Source organism: Gobius niger, assembly GCF_951799975.1.
Source record: "Gobius niger genome assembly, chromosome: 1".
Lineage (NCBI taxonomy): Eukaryota > Metazoa > Chordata > Actinopteri > Gobiiformes > Gobiidae > Gobius > Gobius niger.
Genome location: NC_136852.1, coordinates 54,712,470 through 54,731,084, shown reverse-complemented (window position 1 = coordinate 54,731,084; position 18,615 = coordinate 54,712,470). Strand labels below are relative to the sequence as shown.

The 18,615-nt window shown below is 38.9% G+C and overlaps 1 protein-coding gene across 7 annotated transcripts in view; it reads left to right on the top strand.

Moving 5' to 3' along the window:
- Window positions 1-18,615, top strand: part of rimbp2b (RIMS binding protein 2b) — a 214,631-nt gene that overhangs the window by 5,363 nt on the left and 190,653 nt on the right. For all 7 annotated transcript variants that reach the window (XR_013793952.1, XM_079578443.1, XM_079578442.1 and 4 more), the window contains one exon: window positions 5,062-5,187. Coding sequence is in view for 5 of the 7 variants with exons in the window: in XM_079578443.1 (XP_079434569.1) it covers window positions 5,062-5,187 (126 nt within the window). In the remaining 2 variants the exon portion in view is untranslated. The remainder of the gene's footprint in view (window positions 1-5,061; window positions 5,188-18,615) is intronic.

Here is an 18,615-nt window from a genome sequence, read left to right as displayed (position 1 = left end):
GGTAGTTTTGCTTGAAGCTTAAAGCATGTTTGTACACACAACATCTTAAGTTCCTGCTCAGCACACTATAATATACACTATAATAATCTGTAGTTTGTTGTGGCTTTCACACTTATATGTTGGACCTATGATGTAAATTAAATAAATTAGAAAATTGCCACAGTATTTATTTTAATTTTAATTAGATAACACTTACAACTTGATTAATCCGTCTATGGACCGATATAAATGTAAAGGCCACGAGTTAAGTACAAAGGTAGTGTAAGGTCAGCTTTTGTCGTGGTCATGTGGCTGTCTGCTGCTGAGTTTGAGTGGAATGAGCGGATGAGCAGAAGGTCAGGGGACAGGATCCACTCATCACCACAGGGATTTGACTGCATTCATAATCGATTATTTCTGGACTTGATTAATGTCCACTCTGTCAGAAGGGCAGCAGTCATTTCCAATACACAGTTATTACTTTTTTAGTAAAAAAAAAAAAGGCTTTGATGACACCGTAGTTCGTTGAAATTCTTTCTGTCTGTATGATGTTCCACTTACTAATAGTGCGTCAAAGCATCAAAGTTGTATTCTGGCATATTTTTTATGTATGAAGGTCGTTACAGTAATTCAGCGCAAAATCCGTCTTTTAAAACTCTGTGTGTAGGCATTTTACACTTTGTCACTTTTAGTCTAACATTCCTTCAGTATTTGGTAATGATTTTAATTTTTAGATATCTGCTGTGTTTCAATTTAACAGAAAAGCTGGGCCAAATTTTGCCAGATTTGATCATTTAGGGATTATTATCTGGAATTCTCAGCAGAAATGTGTGAGAACCGCTGAACCATGTGTGAAGTTGAGTGGAAACCTCACGAAAGCAATACCCTGTTATATTTTGTGAAAGATGGACATTCATATCTGTTTGCAGAGGGCTGTACTGGAGGTGATTATGTTGATTTTTGCCAAAATCCACAAGCCACTGCGATTATTTGTCTGGATTTGCTTTGTAATAAAAAAGCTTATCCGCACGAGTTCAATTCATGTCTGTCTGTGCTGGTTCCCTTTGTCCCTTCTAATCTTCCCACAGACACTGTATTGACGTGCCACCATGACCTAAATCATAATATATTTTAAGAGTGCTTTTTTCCCTAAAAAGTAACTTAGTACTCAGGAAAAAAAAGTTGCAACATTCACAAGGCAGCAGTTGTAAAGTTTTTTAGATGTAAAAGTTTCTTCTATTTATGTATTGAGTATGCATTTTAAATTTCCTCCACAACATAATTCATGATGCATAGTAATATATCGCAAAAACGTGATGCATTATCGATATTGCAAAAAGCCACAATATATATCGCAACGTCACTTAAGTCTTTTTTTCAAACGCTGCCAAAAAATAAAAATACAAACTTCAATACAATACAACTAATTTAGTTTTTTTTTCTGTCCTGATATAGTGGTTTTTTTTTTAGTCTTCTTTGGTAACATTTTATTTTACACTACCCTTGACACATTGTACCTGCCACATTTAGCACAATGTAACGTTCTATGTAACTATGTGTAATAACATGCACCTAACATATTATGCTACACACACATTGGAATAATAAGTATTTGTAGTTTGAAGGTACATAATGTAAAGACTTAAGACCCAAACCCTAACTCTAACTTTAAGCCCTGTTACAGAGCACATTACATTGTACTAAATTTAGTTTGGTACAATGTATCAAGGTAGAAGAAAAACGAGTTGCTTGCAATTTGTGTTCAACAGGACCATATCGTGTTGAAATTATTCAGTAAAATATCGCCATAATATTGCAATATTGCACAGCCGTATCGCATTATTGCAATTTAGTTCAGCCCGAGTAGGAATATTGTTTTACTCTGTGGACAGCAACAAATATTTGAGTTGTAGTATTCATCACATCAACCGTTGTAAAATGAGTTGTACTTTGAAGAGTTACTTCACTAGAGTTACTACTTACTATTTGAGCAGCAAGAATGTACTTTGAGCTTTTTTTTTTTTTTTTTTTTATGTTGACAAGACATGTGTGGAAGTGTGGTGTGTTGTGAGGTGTGGTTCTGCATACATTTGGGAGTCCGGGGTAATGCAGTTCTTACAATATGGGGAGCTAGGTGGCTTGAGGGTTAGCTAATGTGAGTCAACATGGTGGGACAAGACAACTGTAAAGGGAGATACATCGGTAAATTGGTACTTGAAGTAAATTGCAGTGAATACAGAAACGAAAAACATCAAATAAAAGAGATAGCGGCCACATATATTTAAGATTTAAAGAGTACTTTCAGTTTCTATGCACGGAGTCGTAGAGCTACTCGTTTTCTTGTTTTAACCCTCTTTGTTTTCTTGCTCAGTCACTTTCATTTGTACATCTGTTCAGACCTTTGATAATACAACCATCTTTTCGGGTTAAATTCTGAGCCTTTGATAGCCTACCGTTACAGTATCACTGGCACGCTTACTGACACACGTAGCCAGCCAATTGAAGGCCCACTTGCTGTTTCTGCTCCACTTTTAATGTTGAGGATAATTAGCGGCATGCTAATGTGGTCAGGAGTTAATGCTTTGTGTTGTGTGGGAATGTAATTGATTCCAATGTCCTCCTGATCAAGTGAATTTCAGAGCAGATTAGAAAAAAATACTGGCTGCTGCAGCACAATCCCTTTTGTAGTCATCCATCTTTGTTAACTCTTTAATGGAGCACACTAAATTGTTCTATAGGTCTCAGTGGAAATGGTATAAGCATCATGTCTTATCCGCGCTTCTGTGCTGCTATCAGTGAATGGGGGCACAGGGTAATTGGACAAAAACACTGTAATAAGGTAGATCAAATTAGCCTGCCCTCACTGAAATGAATTAAAGGGGCCGTCATGGCACACAGACAACTAAAAGAAGTCGTTATAACTGCTCAGTGAGATATATCCTAATGTATGGATGACAGGACTATATGAATGACAATATGACTGGGGCGCTGGAGCAATGACAGTGCACCTCTTCAGTCCAGTTCTAGTTTGTTCTGCATATTATTTCGCAAATCTTTTTCAGTAGAGGGTTGTCACAGCAAACCAAACAAGAGGACCTTCTTGTGTGTGTGGGTGATGGGGGCTTGTTTGGAGTAGTGGATGTTTTGTCTTTCACCACGAAAGCTTTGTCAAACACTGATGCTGTATGTTGCAGGCTGGGATCATTTTCTATAAATTTAGTGGTGAGGTTTGTTCGGGGGGGTAAATCGCCAGTTTTGCCACAATACAATTCTGTCCAGAGTCATTATAGTTCATGACTCAGTGTTTGGCGATATTAGAAAATATGCTACAACACAATAAGGATGAAAGAATGACACAGAGATTTGCGATTGATGTTAAATCAATCAATCAATCAAATTTTATTTATATAGCACTTTAAAACAACACCAGGAAGACCAAAGTGCTTCACAGAAAGATAAAACAATTTAAAAGCACACAATTATTACATCCTAGATACAATTCAGTTTGTTCAGGCTGTTCCACTGTTTAGGTGCCGAAACAGCAAAGGACCGGTCGCCCCACTGTTTGCACCGGGACCAGGGCACATCCAGAACCATTTGATCGGAGGACCGGAGAGCTCTGCTGGGGTGATGTACAGTCAAAATCTCCCATCCTCAAAAAGAGAGTGATGGGGCTGAGTCTCGATGAACCGCTTAGAAGACGGGTTGCTGCATTACTAACTGTTAAATTATATTCTGATTTAACAATTTATATAAAAACAAACACACACACACAGTGCATTTCTCAGCTCTGTCTGAACTGACGCTCAACTTATCATGTCTAAAAATAAACAAAAGACATAAAGGAACCGCAAGAAAGATCAAAGTGCATATTTTACCAGCTCAATATAAAATTGTTGACAGCAAGCGTTATATTGATGTTTTGAATCTCATTTACGTATTGTTACAGCCCTAACATTTAGCATATTGATATTATGTAGAAATAAAACCAAGGCTGCCTGCAATAAGCTACACGTTCTGCCAGACACGGAGTGATAGAACGTTTGGGGAATGAAGTTTGACAGAACTTTGTATATCTAAGGTGCAGTGTTGTGGTGAGCCCTGGCTTTAGCGGGATGGAGGGCAGGACAGTGAGAGCGTGTGTCCAGATGTCTGTTTGCATTTGGGAGGTTATGGCACTGCCTCTTAACCATGAGAAACAAACACTAATTGCCCAGTGGCCTGGGGTTGGAGATGTGCAGCTGGGGACAAGCAGCTATAAATAGTACAGCTTGTTCCCATGAGTGGCGGGCACAGAACTACTGCATTAGTATTCAGCATTGAAACATGGCATAGACAAAAAAGGTCAGCTCCTTGCCATGGTCACAAACGTCAGGGAGGGGCACGGAGCGTCACCAGCAGAGGGGCTAAATCAACCGCTAGGCTCTCCCCCAGCCTGCCCTGATGTGGACCAGCCACTGAACCAGGCTCGTTCTCTCAACACTTGCATGGAAATGTCACATGGAAACAGCCAGGCCCATGTCATGACATCCTGTGTTCTGTTTGTAGCTCAGCAGTGTCCAAGCCTCAAGCCTTTAGCTCCACGCTGAGAGGGCCCTCCACGCTTGAGTCGAGTTACAGCTCCCTCTCTATGACACAAAAGCAGCATCTGGTTCCACCTCACTGGAGTTATGAATAATTTAAGCCCGGGAATTATTATTTCTAGCTAGCTCCACTAGCTTGGCAATAACAAGCAGTTTTGGTGGTGTTATCAAGGTTACTTGTTGAGTGGTTGGACATGGAGAAAGGATGTTTTTTTAGCACCTTAAATGTGTGTGGGCTTGTGAGATTAAAAAATTCATGATTCTTTCTTAATTATTGAGCTGGAGGGATCTGACTGAACGAGAAAACTGGTTTTATTTTGTTTTATTTGTGAGTCACAAATAGTGGCGAGCGTGTGGATTTCATGTTAAATATGAATGTTTCTTACATAGCGCGCATGTCAGAAGTAGAAGACATTGTCCCCAATAATAAAGGCAATGAGTGATAATATCGTCTTGACAATTCATTAACTAAAATGTTTTTGTTGTTGTTTTTTTACAGGTGAGAAATGAAGTTCCACCCTTGCAATTACCACACAGACAATATTTGGACAGCTCCCATCTTCTAGAGGACTGCAGACTAAACAGAGACTCTTGGAGCCATCAAAAACTAAAGCAGAAGTTACTGGTGAGTTCTGTGTGTGTAAAGAGGATAAACGTTGTTGGTGTTGGACAGAGCACAGACTATTAACTACATTTGAAGATGGCTTCGGAGGCTTTGCTTTGAGCGCTTGTTTGGCTTTCATGTTTTGCTGTGGACTGTTGAGCGTGAATTATTTTTCCTCCAGTCGCTTGCCCAGTGTCAAGACGAGCTGTACTTGCTCTTCCCCTCGAGAGAATTGCCTGTGGGATTAATTGGGGTCAATAGTAGAGTTCAGATTATTCTTTTTTTTTTCATACATTGTGGAAAATAAGCTTGGGTTTTCCTTGGCCTTCTATCTTGCAACTTCATTATCAGCATTCATTATATTCACAGTTCCTACTCTGTCTTTTCTGTCTTTACCCCTTCTATAACCCACTGGTACTCACCACTTTTCCAGAGTATTTCGCTGAGTCATCTGCTTTATTTTGCATTTTTATCCGAGTTTTCCCATAAACAGATTTGTGCAAAAGCCAGTATGCACAGCAGATCTCAGTGATTGAAATCCTGTCTGTCTCTGCATGACATCTATTCTGTATTACACTGTACTGTGTATTATATACTGCACTGTAACATCAAGCACCACCACAGAACTAATGTGGCTTTAAAATGGGACTAAATGACAAGTACAAGTTAGATACAAAACACAAAAGAGGCAACAACTACAGAGGAGTCAAGGACCACTAGAAGCAGCACACATGCCACCAGTGATGCCTGTGCCAGAGTTCGAGAAACCCTGAAGTGTTGCACTTATGTACCAGATAGCTTTCTATTTTTGTAGCTGTGTGCTGCTGGAGATGTTCACAGCTCAGTGAAAGGCTTTGCTTACGGTGCAAAACGCGCTGGAAAAATACCACATTAAAAATACATTACTACCGATTTTATTAAACTAATAGATTTTTCATAAACATTTTATTTCTTGTTTTTGCAGTTCAGTTTTTAAGAATACTCCCAAAGCATCCTCTCCCTCCTGCTTTGTCGGGGCTGAGATCTCACAGTGGATGTTGCTTGTAATTCCCCCGGCTTCCCCTGACGTCTGTGGCTCAATATGAATGAGCCGCATTGATTAGGCCTCAGTGTGAAGCAGTGCAGTGTATTTGTGTACGGGTGTGTCAGAGGGGCCGTTTGCTTTGTCTCGCATGTTTAGCACTCAGCAGATGGTTGTTTTCACAGGGGATGACTTCTTGAGGTGAACAATGAAGTATGGTTAGTTGCCGTTTCCAAAACAACGAGTTTACACTTAAAGACTCAGTAGTGATGGGAATTTACTTTGACAGATACAGTAACATAAGACATTGACAAAGCCTTGGTCTGTATTGACACTTATAGCAGATACATTTCCCATCAAATAGTCACTGCAATTATAAGTTACATTATCCTTTACAAACAACAAAATATTCAGTCTTTTTGTGCATAAGAACCCAATAAACCTGTAGTTCTCAGGTTAAAGGGACTATACAGAGTTTAAAAAGGGCAAAATTATGTATCTTCCTCCCCCTACATGTTCCAGCAATGTCCTAAGGCCAGCCCAGACCTATTCACCACAACTGCCTCTAAAATTCTGCACTGTCTCAAAAAGTTCGAGTCTGAATTGCTGTCATCCACGAGCTTAATATAGAAGGTGCAGTTACATGTGTGACCTGAGGTGGCAGTAGTGAGTATAAAATGGCCAACTTGCATCTAGTCCCTGCATATCCTCCTGATTCTAGATGTGTTTGTCAGTTTGAATGGTCATTGGCCTGTTCATGTTACATGAGTTCTTGTAGTTTTTTGTCTCATGAAAATAGTCACATTTCCTGTGAAATGGTCACATTTATATGGCGCCTCTTCTACCTGCTCTAGGCACTCAAAGCGCATTACATCAAGGAACCACTCACCCATTCACACTCTCATTCATGCACTGGCGTATGCAGATACTGGAGGCAAGGAGGGCGAAGTGTCTTGCCCAAAGACATAACAAGAGTGTGCCGATCCTCCAATCACAAGAAGAACCGCTCTACTCTCTGTGTCACCGTCGCTCCAATGTGTCTGCATGTGTTAATTCTGTAGTTTAGATTTGATTCCAATATCCCAACTTTACTATATTTTAGCTAAGTTTTTGTTTGCAGGCATCCTCAGTCATTTGTTCCTAACTTAAATGTCTAAGACCAAGTTATAAATGGATATTGCACACGCCTCATTTACCCGGTATGTATAAAAATATTATAAGATGCAATTCTCAGGCCTCTAAGGGAAGAGCATGACCTTCTTGTGTTGAAGTGTGCCAGCTGTAATATATAGGGGCGCGATGTTAGCACTGCACTGTGATTGCTTGCTAATGAGGGTGGTGTGAGCTTTATTTTTAAACTCCCGCCTCCTTCTGACAGGGCAGCTTGATAATTACCTTGTCATCATTTGTTATAAGCAACATTTGCATCTTCACGCCGTGCTAGTGTTCGCTGGTTGTGTCTGATGATTCCTGGTTCATTTAGTTTTTCCTGCAAAATAAAGTAAAACCCAGTACACTGTTTGTGAGTGTGTTAGAGCAGTTATTCTCAACTGGTGCGTCGGGAGTCGGGACCATAATAATAATACACTCCTCACTCCCCCCTGTTTGCCATAATAACTACGTTCGAGGGGGAAATCATGGCGGATTTATAGACTCCTCCTACCCTGCTCTGACGGAGCATGTTCCTAAAAAGGGCCTAAGGGCGGGATCTTTACTGTAGACTCGGCCCTCGCTTAAGGTATAGTTCGGTCGTAGCCGCGCCCGTGCCATTAGCTCTAATGCTAATGGCCTGTCAATCAAAGTCGGGCCCTCATTAGTATACGAGATTTCTAAAAATGCACCTTACGAACACCAGCCTGGTTTCTTTAATTGTAACTAACCCAGTGTTATCACAGGAGCAATATCTAGCTGTAGAAAGTTCCAGCAAAATTAGAAACCAGGCTTTACAGTTGCTTAAATCGTGTGTAAAGGGAGAGAGTGAGAGAGAGAGTGTTTAATTCAACATTCAGTTGACAATGCAAATTTGTAGACACACGAAAGGCTGAAATAAGCACTGGTAAACTACATCAAGAATCACATTCATTTTAGCACATGTTTTGTACAATCTTGTCTGTCTTTCCACAAGCTCTTTGGTCCGTCTTAGCCAGTTCTTACCTCAGTTCCTCTTCTTTCTATTCGTTTTCCTCTTCTGCACATGTCCATTTTTAGTCTGGCCTCAGCTCTTTGACTTTATCGCTAAATCATGAACTGTCCCCCACATCTCCACATCTCTAGTCCCATCTATTGACACTTCTCAAGAGAACCTGTCTCCCTCCATTTTCTCCACCTGTCCCGACCTAAGCATACAAACTTCTCTATTGAGATATTTTTTATATATCTATTATAGTTTGACTTGGCTGCAATGACGAGACCACTCAAGAAGGTTTTGTGGCTTTTATATGAAGCTCTGGAATCACAAATATTCATTACAGGTGGACTGACAGTCTTCTGCCCCTAAACACACCATACCAGATACAAGAGTATTATTACAAGTATTAACTGTACGTTGCAAATAGAGCTATTGGTGCATTCATGTGGTCCTCGGGAACTCGGGTGAATGACTTCCCCAGTTGGGGAATGCATGTGAACGCTTGCTCAACTGGGGAAAACGACTGGGGAACTCGGGTCAAGACGAGCTTCCCGACTCCCACACCTGAAATCAGCTGATTTGTTCTTTTATCGTCTAATGTGAGCTTTTCAGTTAAACACTGCTACTTTTTTTTAGTTTAGTGTTAGTTGTCCTTATCCTCGTAAGAAATTGCAAGTGAAATGCCTGACAACAATGCTAGGAAATTGTGAATTTACGTGATATTTTGTTAGCTTTTGAGACACATTTAAATGATTAGCTCAGCTAAGCGCTAAACAATGATAAAAGATGATTTGATGACATCAAAATCCCCACTTTCCCACATAAAAACCACATGAACACAAACCAACTGGGGACAATGACATCAAATCTCGGGAAAACGAGCAGCCCAGTCCACATGACTGCACCATATGGCAGTTACTCCCCTGACAATCCAACTACAAAGATCGACAAGATCTAAACTTGACTAAATTTCAAATAACTCTTACAACACAAATTTAACAGTTCAACAAATGAAACTGATTTAAAGTTAAGTTAAATTACCAAATTATAAAATCACAGAGTCCAACCACACAGCAGTCAAAGGGGAGGAGCAAAGGGTGTAGTCATGGTATACTTCCGGGTCCTAATTGTTGATAGTTCACTGCAAAAAACACAACTTTATCTGAATCTCCTTCTGAAATAATAGATAGAATAAGATAAAAGGCTAGCAACTTTAAACAATATAGCTCACATTTTCTCCAGGTAAAATTAAATATATTTTTATATGCAGTATGTAAATTAGCCTTCATTGTGTATGAAGAAAAATATTTGATCACTGATGCCAGAAAAGCATTACTAATGAAAAACCAGAGTAAATGTAATATTTTTTTGTGATCAGATGTTTAAAAAGAGGCCTGTTAGTTACCTCTATAGCAGGTTAAAATCTGCAAAATCCCATTATAGTGAATAGGGCTAAAGCTCCGTTGGACCCAGAAGTGGAGCGATGACTTCATCACTTAACAAACGTTTACCCTCCAAATAAAAGGGGGCGTTAAAGATTGTTATGATTACAAAAAAGGTATACATTTTGAAGAAATTCAATTAACAAATAATCTTGTTACATAAACTGACACCACAGACAGTTATATTTAGTTGAAAAGGGTCATTTTATATCAATATTTACATCAGGGTTGACGTTTGAATCTTTTTTTCAATAATTATTATGTTTCCTAATATGGTTCAAGTAAACCTTTTAATTTACCTGTAACTTCAGCTTATAAAAAAAACCAAAGGAATAAAAAACGATCCTTTTAATTGTTCCGAAGTCCAAATCAGGAGCTGATACAACCACAGAATTAACTGTATACCTGCTGATTAAAAAGCCCCAAACCAATAATTGACATTGACCATAGTGTATAGTGTCCATTAAAATTTGATTACAATTTGATGTATTGCACTGCCCTAATTATAGATATTTTGAAAGGGATCCTGTTTTTACTTAACTCAAATTCTGAACTGATCCAATTATTTTTTACTGTGATAAAGCTTCAGAAACACCACATTGCTTGCCAACATTAACTGGATACCAATGCCGTTGTGTAGGCTATTTCCCTTACCCATCCCGTCTCATATCAGCAAACTGTATTAACATATCAATCGTTTTTATTTTCGGTTTTCTAAGATGATATTAAGACAAAATAGGTTTGTTTATTTGTGCAATTCAGAGCTGTCTTACAAAAACGCCAAAGATAAACTGACATAGAAGATTTTCTATCTTGCGTAATGCCAGAATGTGCAGTTTCCTCACCCCCTCCTTGTCAGCTGCAGGGGTAAACTTCTGAGGTAAATTGGCAGACTTACAGTCCGTCAGAAAACGAATCCGCTGCATCCGTCAAAGCCTTAGTCAGAGCAAGTGTTTGAGCAATTTCTCCGCACCCTCTTTTTTTTCTTTATCGAGTCGTGAGTTGCGTGCAAAGATTAAAGTGGAGAAGATGTACTTGTTTACCGCCCTATGCAGTAAAATGATATGTGACATTTTGGCAAGCTGCTTCTTCTCATGCGTCAGCGGCAGACTATTTTCTGTCTATGTATTCATTGTTTTTCTGCGTGTCCTGCGCAGACCTTCAGAATATTTATAGGCCTGGATTGTGACCTGTTGCCCATCTGTCTCTGGGGGTGTCTCACTGTCACAGCTGTGATGGCAAAGCAACGAGACTTAATCGTGATGTGAACCTCTCCATCTGAACTCACTGTCTGCCTCATGACTAATCAAAGAAAGACATGCTAGCATGTTTCCCGTTGGTTAGGTGACTCACCAACCTGGCCTTGCTTCATGAATATGCAAAGATGCAACATAGATGGTATAACAAATACTTTGTGGATTTGGCTATATAATGCTTCACGTGTTTAATGCAATGCCTTTATGAAGAGAGCACTTAATTTTTTTCTATTTGATCAGGGAATCCCACTGAGATTGGGGAGTCCTGGCCTTATACATTTAGTGGTAGGGGAAACCGGTGAGCTTGGAGGAAACGTAAGCAGGAGACATGGGGATAATAAGCAAACTCGGTCAGCCCAGGGATTGAACTCAGTCAATCAATCAATCAATCAAACTTTATTTATAAGGCGCTTTTCATACCGAGAGGTATCACAAAGTGCTTTACAGATTACAACATTTAAAACAATACGCCTGGCACAACCTCCCATATATATATTTTATATATTAGGATTATAAATAGATTAGTCAGTTAAAAGCCAAGCGAAAAAGGTGGGTCTTGAGCCTGCTCTTAAAAACATGAACGTTCTCTGCAGCCCTGAGCTCCTCCTCAGGTCGTTCCAGAGGCGAGGGCCGTAATATTGGAAAGACGCCTCACCATGAGTCTTTTTGTTGACTTTAGGAATAACTAGGAGACCCCTGCCGGAGGAGCGAAGGGGCCGTGAAGGTTCGTAAGGTAAAAGCAGTTCTGAAACATAAGAAGGACCAAGACCATTAAGACATTTAAAAATCATTAAAAGAACTGGGGACCTTCTTACTGTGAGTGATTGAGAGCTAGCCGCTGCTCCACCATGCCTCCTCCGGATGTATTTCCAGTTGTTGTTGTTGAGGTTGCTGAATGAACACAAATCATATAGACTGCAGTAATTAACATGATGTCCTCTTCAAAGCTTGCTAAAGCTTGCTCATTCTGTTGTTTTTGTTGCTCTTCAAACATGTTCTGAAATACGTTTGCTTATCACATTAGTTTCGTGGTTAATATTTCAGTCTTCTTTCAAAGGCTGACGTTGTTTGATACGTTTATGAGTCCAGTGTGTGAATCGTAGCATGAATCTAAATTCTAAAATTCCAAAGTCTAGCACATATATATTTTTTCCAAAGCCATCCACTCCTAGTTGTTTTTAGGTACTTCTTCCACCTGTGCAAAGGGTAATTTTTCATCTGTGCGACAATGGGTTTGAGCTCTCATGCACACAGCATGAAGGTAAAAATAAAGATGTATTTGTTTTTGATGATGCTGTAAAATTGTTGGCTAACTAACTTTAAATACTGTGGCTCACAATTATCTAAATTTATCCTCCGCTCGACTCTAATCTTAGTCGTTCTCCTCTGCAATCTACAGTGTCTTTTTAATGATTACTTCAGGCACACGTCCGGTCGTTTGCTCATAGTATGTTGATGATGGAGGCTCCTATGCTGGGGGCCACACGTTTACATCTGTTGTATTAAATTTAAAGCCACACAGCAGACTTCCATTGATCCCTCTCCTTAATAACGCTCATACTCGGCTGCTACTTTAAGCCAGAACAGTCTCTATTCTTCATTGTGTTGATTTTCATCATCATCATTGCACCTGTTGTGGGCCGGACGAGGCAGTTCTTAGTATAATCGTGTCTCAAAGTTGAAGTGAAATGGAAATATAGACAAGGTATTGTAGGTATTTTGATGCACATTAATAGGTTCCCTGCCGGTACCTTATCAATATCACAATGCATCATAGGAGGTAAAAATAAAGAACCAGCTGCATTGTATTGCATGTCTACCAACTCACTCAGTCACCAAAAAATTCCAACTACAGGTTGTGAAAAGTCGTTATTCTCCTGAAGTGAAGGATTTGGGATGTCTTTGAGACACAAATCAGTGAAAGATTATTCTTTCAAATATGCTGCAACAAACAGTGACATGTTTGTGTTACTGTTGTCTTTCTGACTGAGATATGGCCATTGAGTCTAAACTGTTAGACTGTGTTGCTATTGGAACCGGTCCATGCGCTTCTCAGCCCTAACAGGTTTGCACAGAGCTGGTGGGATACACAGCACACTGTCTGTTTGATGCCAGCGTGATCATAGATGACAAACATGCGTGCCAATATGCGAACACACCACACACTGCTTATAGCCAGCCTCACCTCCTCCATTTAATTAAAATGGAGGAGATAACGTCTAATTGTTTTACCCAAGAGCACAAAGCAGCTCCGAGATTGCGACAGCATCATGGGGTTAGATGAGAACCACAACCAGATTTACTGCTCTTGTGCTCAGGCTCGGACTATTCATTTTCAGCAGCATCAGCATTACGTGAGAAACTGTTGGTTTGTATGCTGTTAAGTTGAGGTACTGCATATAAAGGTAAAAACAATTGCAATTTGAAGGATCACAATCAACACATACAATGTCATTTATAAAGAATTATCCCATCTCCACTGGGTTGTATTAAAATGTGTAGAGACTATTGTTTAAAAACAAACGGTGTCCCAATCTGAACGACCATAAACCGTAAATCTAATCTAAATTCTATAACCTGAAAATAGATATGTTTACAAAACTGTTCACTCCTAATATGAATGCTGGCGTGTATGCAGCACTCACTGTTTGTGCTATGGCCTCTGTGTCTTGTCTTGTCTGAGTTTAAATTATTACATGACCATCCATAATTTCTACATTAAGCTTTTTACGATATACATGTGCTCCAAGTCCTTTTCTCTCAATGTAGGATGAATGTTCCTTTTTAATAATGTAACCGGTTTGAACGAGATCGTAAAGTGTCCATGTAACTTTCATTAGCCCCGTTAGCGGAATGACAAATGCATGTGTCAAAATCAGAAATTACGGCTTAATCCTTTTTTATAGTATATGCCAGAATGCTTGACTTGGAACAATCCGTGTGACTGCCGGGCTTTCTTTTCTCAACCCGTGGCCCTGAAATAGAGTTAGCGTTGACGTGGATGACTTGGATTAGTCTTCTGGTAACTGATAGTGCTCTCCGGTGAACACTCCCCTTCTCTTCTCTTCTGCCTCATCTATAATGCACGTGCTACACTGGCCTAAACCATAAAGACCCAACCTTTTAAGGTGCATCTAAGCCTGGCCACTGTTTCTAGAGTGTAGTACGACTGCGTATACATGTAGTGGAGGGGTCAGGGCTGTGTGTGGAAGTGCCTCTGGTCTGATATGCTTGAGCATGTTGTTGGAGTAATGTGACCTTCAGGATGGATTCAAATATGTAACAGCCGTGCATTGATTTTTGCAGTGGTTATTTACGTTCAGCCAGAGCATCAACATGGATGTAATGTTGTTCTACTAAAGAAACATCAAGCATGTCTGTCTCTGCATTTTGCCAATATTACATTTGAAAATGACAGACGATTTATTTTGATAACCTACATGCACAATTGACCTATTGTAGCATCTTAATATAGTCATCCCAATAAAATAGTCAGAAACTAAAAGCATCCCATGAAGGTCCCTGCGCTAGGCAGTCATAGACATAGTTATACGGATGGTTCACAAATTAGCAGAATAATTCTCAATGCTATAATTCGCTTAGTCTTAATCTAAGCAATTCAACTCACGGCGTGAAATTTGCTTAAGGCGCACTGTGATAATAGCCTTTACTTTGAAGTATTGTATATATACGTAGATAAGGATCCATACAATGAGTTGTATTAAGAGGATAGACTTAAGAATATCAATATCAAGAGGTAATATTATAGCTTAATGGAGTAAAGCAAGTACGTTGTTTTTTAAGGACCGCAAGAACGTAAAGTAAGAAGGTAAAATGATAGAAATTGTTTTTGCAGAGCACTTTTTGTTTTGTGTTTACTTTTATAATAATAGAATAAATGTTATTATGTTTTGTGTATGGCTACATTATATACAATAATGTAACATAACATTGTGGGTCATTTACCAAGCGCAAAAGTGGATCAGCAGCATTTGTGCATTTTTTAAGATCACACAGCATTGTTTTATTTACATACAGCATGAGATTCAGGGCCCTAATATTGAAATGCCGGCAAATTAGGTGCAACATGGCCACAAAATAGCATGATTTGTTTTTCACCTTCATGTTGCTATTTGGCACCTGACTTGATACGGGGCCCTCATTCTGTTTAAAAACACATTTTAAAAGCAGAGCTGTTGCATGTTGATTTACATGCACTGTTAATGTGATCACCAGATTTCTGCAACACACACTTGTCTATCCTCCTCACCCTCTGTAATACATTTAATCATTTTACACAGAATCCAAGATTATTATGCAAACATGTCCTCAAAATGTATTAATTTATTTTTACAGCAGATGTTTTGGAAGTATACATTGTGGATGTGGCAGCTGCTTTAAAATCTCATGTATGTCTCACCAGTAGGTGGTGATTGTGCTCAGTGTTATGCCCCTTAATTACACGGTGCTTGTGTAAAATGAAAGGCCAACAATAGCTGCTGGCGTTTCTCATGCCAAGGCCAGAGCTGACTGATCAGTCTTCAACTCAAGTGTCAGGAGGGCTGCATGAGCTGTGTCTTTGCATTGTGCTATAAACTACCCACTTCATAATTGTTTATTTCTCCATGTTCTTTGATGCTTTAAAGCTATATTTCGAGTAGAAAACGATTAAGACTACACCTGTTATGTTTAGTGTTTCAGGACTCAAATCAAGCTGCATTTAAATGAGTGAGTATTGTTACTTTTTGTGAGGCGTATGTGACATACCTTGCTTGTGCATATAGCTTATTATTTGAATTGTTTAAGTGAGAATTCTGCGCCATTAGTGTCTGTCTATCTGTATCAGTTTGACCAATCACTGACATCTAGCCAACCTGAACTCTATTAAAGCCATCAAGTCCCTGAAAGCTTCTGTTGATAATATGATTAATTCATGTATTCTTATTTGTTGTGGGTTAGCCTCTTTCTGGTCATGGCCTGTATATTATCCCATACTAAGTGAGGTTTTGTTCTGCAGCTATTTCAGGATGAGTGTGTGAATGGAGTGGTCCTGACAGAGCGACTTGGTCGACTTGATTTTAACGGTGCTGACTTGACTTTTATCCAGTGGCCTCACCACAAAGGACTTGTTTTCTGGATCATTTAGTCAGATTGTGTTTCTCTCACTCCCTTTTTCTTATCTACCTCTTTCTCAGCGTTTCTTTACAGATGATATCTTTTATACTGTAGGTTGCACTGTATAATGCAGTGAAGTTTTTAGGCAGAGCGCAGATGGGAAAAAGACAGACTTTAAGTGTCTCATCAGAAAAAGTTGGAAAAAGTTCCAAAATATTGTCAAGGCAGAAAAGACAAGATATTTTTCAATTCTAATTTCTAATAATTGGGAAAAAGCTTGTGTTCTTTTTAAAACTATTGCGTCAGTTTTAAACCCTGCCCAATCCACAGTGTTACAGGTTTCTCAAGTTGTTTGTATTTGATTCCTGATTTTCTTTTTTGATGAGGCCAACATTAGGGCCAATATATCTGCCATTTCTGTCATAGCACAAAACTGCTCATCTGTGTTTTGACCGGTTTGAGACAGTGTCACTTTCATCTCTTACAGAAATTGTCAGTAAACTAAAACCTTCTTCCTGTCCCACAGACAGTTTTCCCCTTGGCTTTTTAAAGAGGTTTGGGAAACTATTAGCCCTAATGTGGCAACTGTTGTCAACAGCAGTCTTGTGTCAGGAAAGGTCCCAGCGTTCTGCAAATAGGCAGTAGTTGAGGCTAGTCTTGTTTCCGTTGTTGTGAATTACAGGCCAATTTCGAAGCTTCCTTTTATGTCTAAGATTTTGGAGAGAACAGTTCGTACTCAACTGCAAGTGCTTTTAGATACAAACAACATTTTAGACACCTTTCAGTCAGGATATGAATCTTTTCATCGCACTGAGTCGGCACTATACGTTTTTTAATGACCTGCTTTTAATAACTGATTTTAGTGATTCTGCCATTTGAGTGCTTTTACACATTTATTTTAATTTCATTAATTTATTTATTTGAGCATACATTTTGCTCAAAAGGAGTGGGCCGAAGCAAGAAGCTTGTGAGCGCCTACCCCCAACTCAATATCATAAAACATTTAATTTCACATAGTACAATCAATGTAAACAAAACAACAACATGGAACATTAGCAAAAAAAGATGAAGAACTTGTTACCTTCCAGAACTGCTTATTAACGCAAACCAAACTCACAGCCACTGTTTGAACTGTTCACATATTAACAGAACGAAACACTATTATAGAGAACGGTAAGATCCCTACAAAGCAAGTAACACAGCAAGCATTCATATATTTCTTTCAGATGTTTACCAATGCCAAGTACACATTAATATACATGTATATTATACTCCATGTTCTTGTTGCTCCAATTGTCATTGCCATGCTCAACACAATATTAATCTATATGCATTTTTATTGTATTATTATTGTTTATGTATATTTTATTGTGTACAGTGTATGATGTAACCCCTACGTCGAGTGGTGCGTTACTTGACTGCTGCTTACGACACAGTTGACTAAGCAACTCTTTTATCTTGTCTTAGAAAATGTGTGGGTGTGTGGGGGACCACCCTGGACTAGTTCCACTCCTACCGGTCAGAGCGTTCCTTTACTGTCAGGGTTCAATTCTTGGCCCTGTTCTTTTTACACTGTACCTCCTCCATCTTGGGTAGCTTTTAAAAAAAACATGGCATTCAATATAATTTTTATGCTGATGATGCACCTAAGAACAGAAGTTGCCCCCTGGCACCCTTGCTCAAGTGCCTTAATGACGACAAGGTTTGGTTGGCCCAAAATTTTCAAAATCTAAATGAGAACAAAACATTAGTTATTACTTATTGTTTGTTATACGTTTCTTTTAGCTCCCCATGAGTTGTGTGGTCCTCTATGCCTTTTATTTTATTGTTTTTTATCTGCTTTTAGCTTTTTTATTTAGGGGTGGAGCTAATTTGTATCGTTTTGGTTTTGTTGTTTTCATGTGCAGCACTTTAGTTTAGTTTAGTTTAGTTTAATTTATTTGAGCAACTACATTTTCCTGATTCACAAATACACATTAACCAGTCACAGATGCTCAAAAGGAGTAGGCTGAAGCAAGAAGCTTATGAGCGTCTACCTCACATTCAACATAATAAACGTTTTACAGAAATACGTGAGGACTGTAGAAACATTTTGTTGTGTACTGTAAATGTGCTATATCAATAAAGTGGATTGGACGTGTTTAGGATAAGAAAAACCCGCTCAAGATTCCACATTGAAATGATAAGACATTAAATGAATTTGTGCACAAAAAACAATAAACAAACAAAAACCCAAACACACAAATAGATAAATTAATTATTTTGCAACCATTGTCTGTGGTTGCTAACATTGTCACCTTACTACCTAGCTTTATTAGGACTCCTTATCAAATATACTATAGGATGTGGTATTAGGTGGTATATAGAATGAGGTCACTAAAGTAAGCTGTTTTAAGGGTGTATTTTTACATATTAATCAAAATGATGCTTGATTTTATTGTATGACAAGAGCCACCTTAGAGAAGATATGATGTCGAAACAAACCTT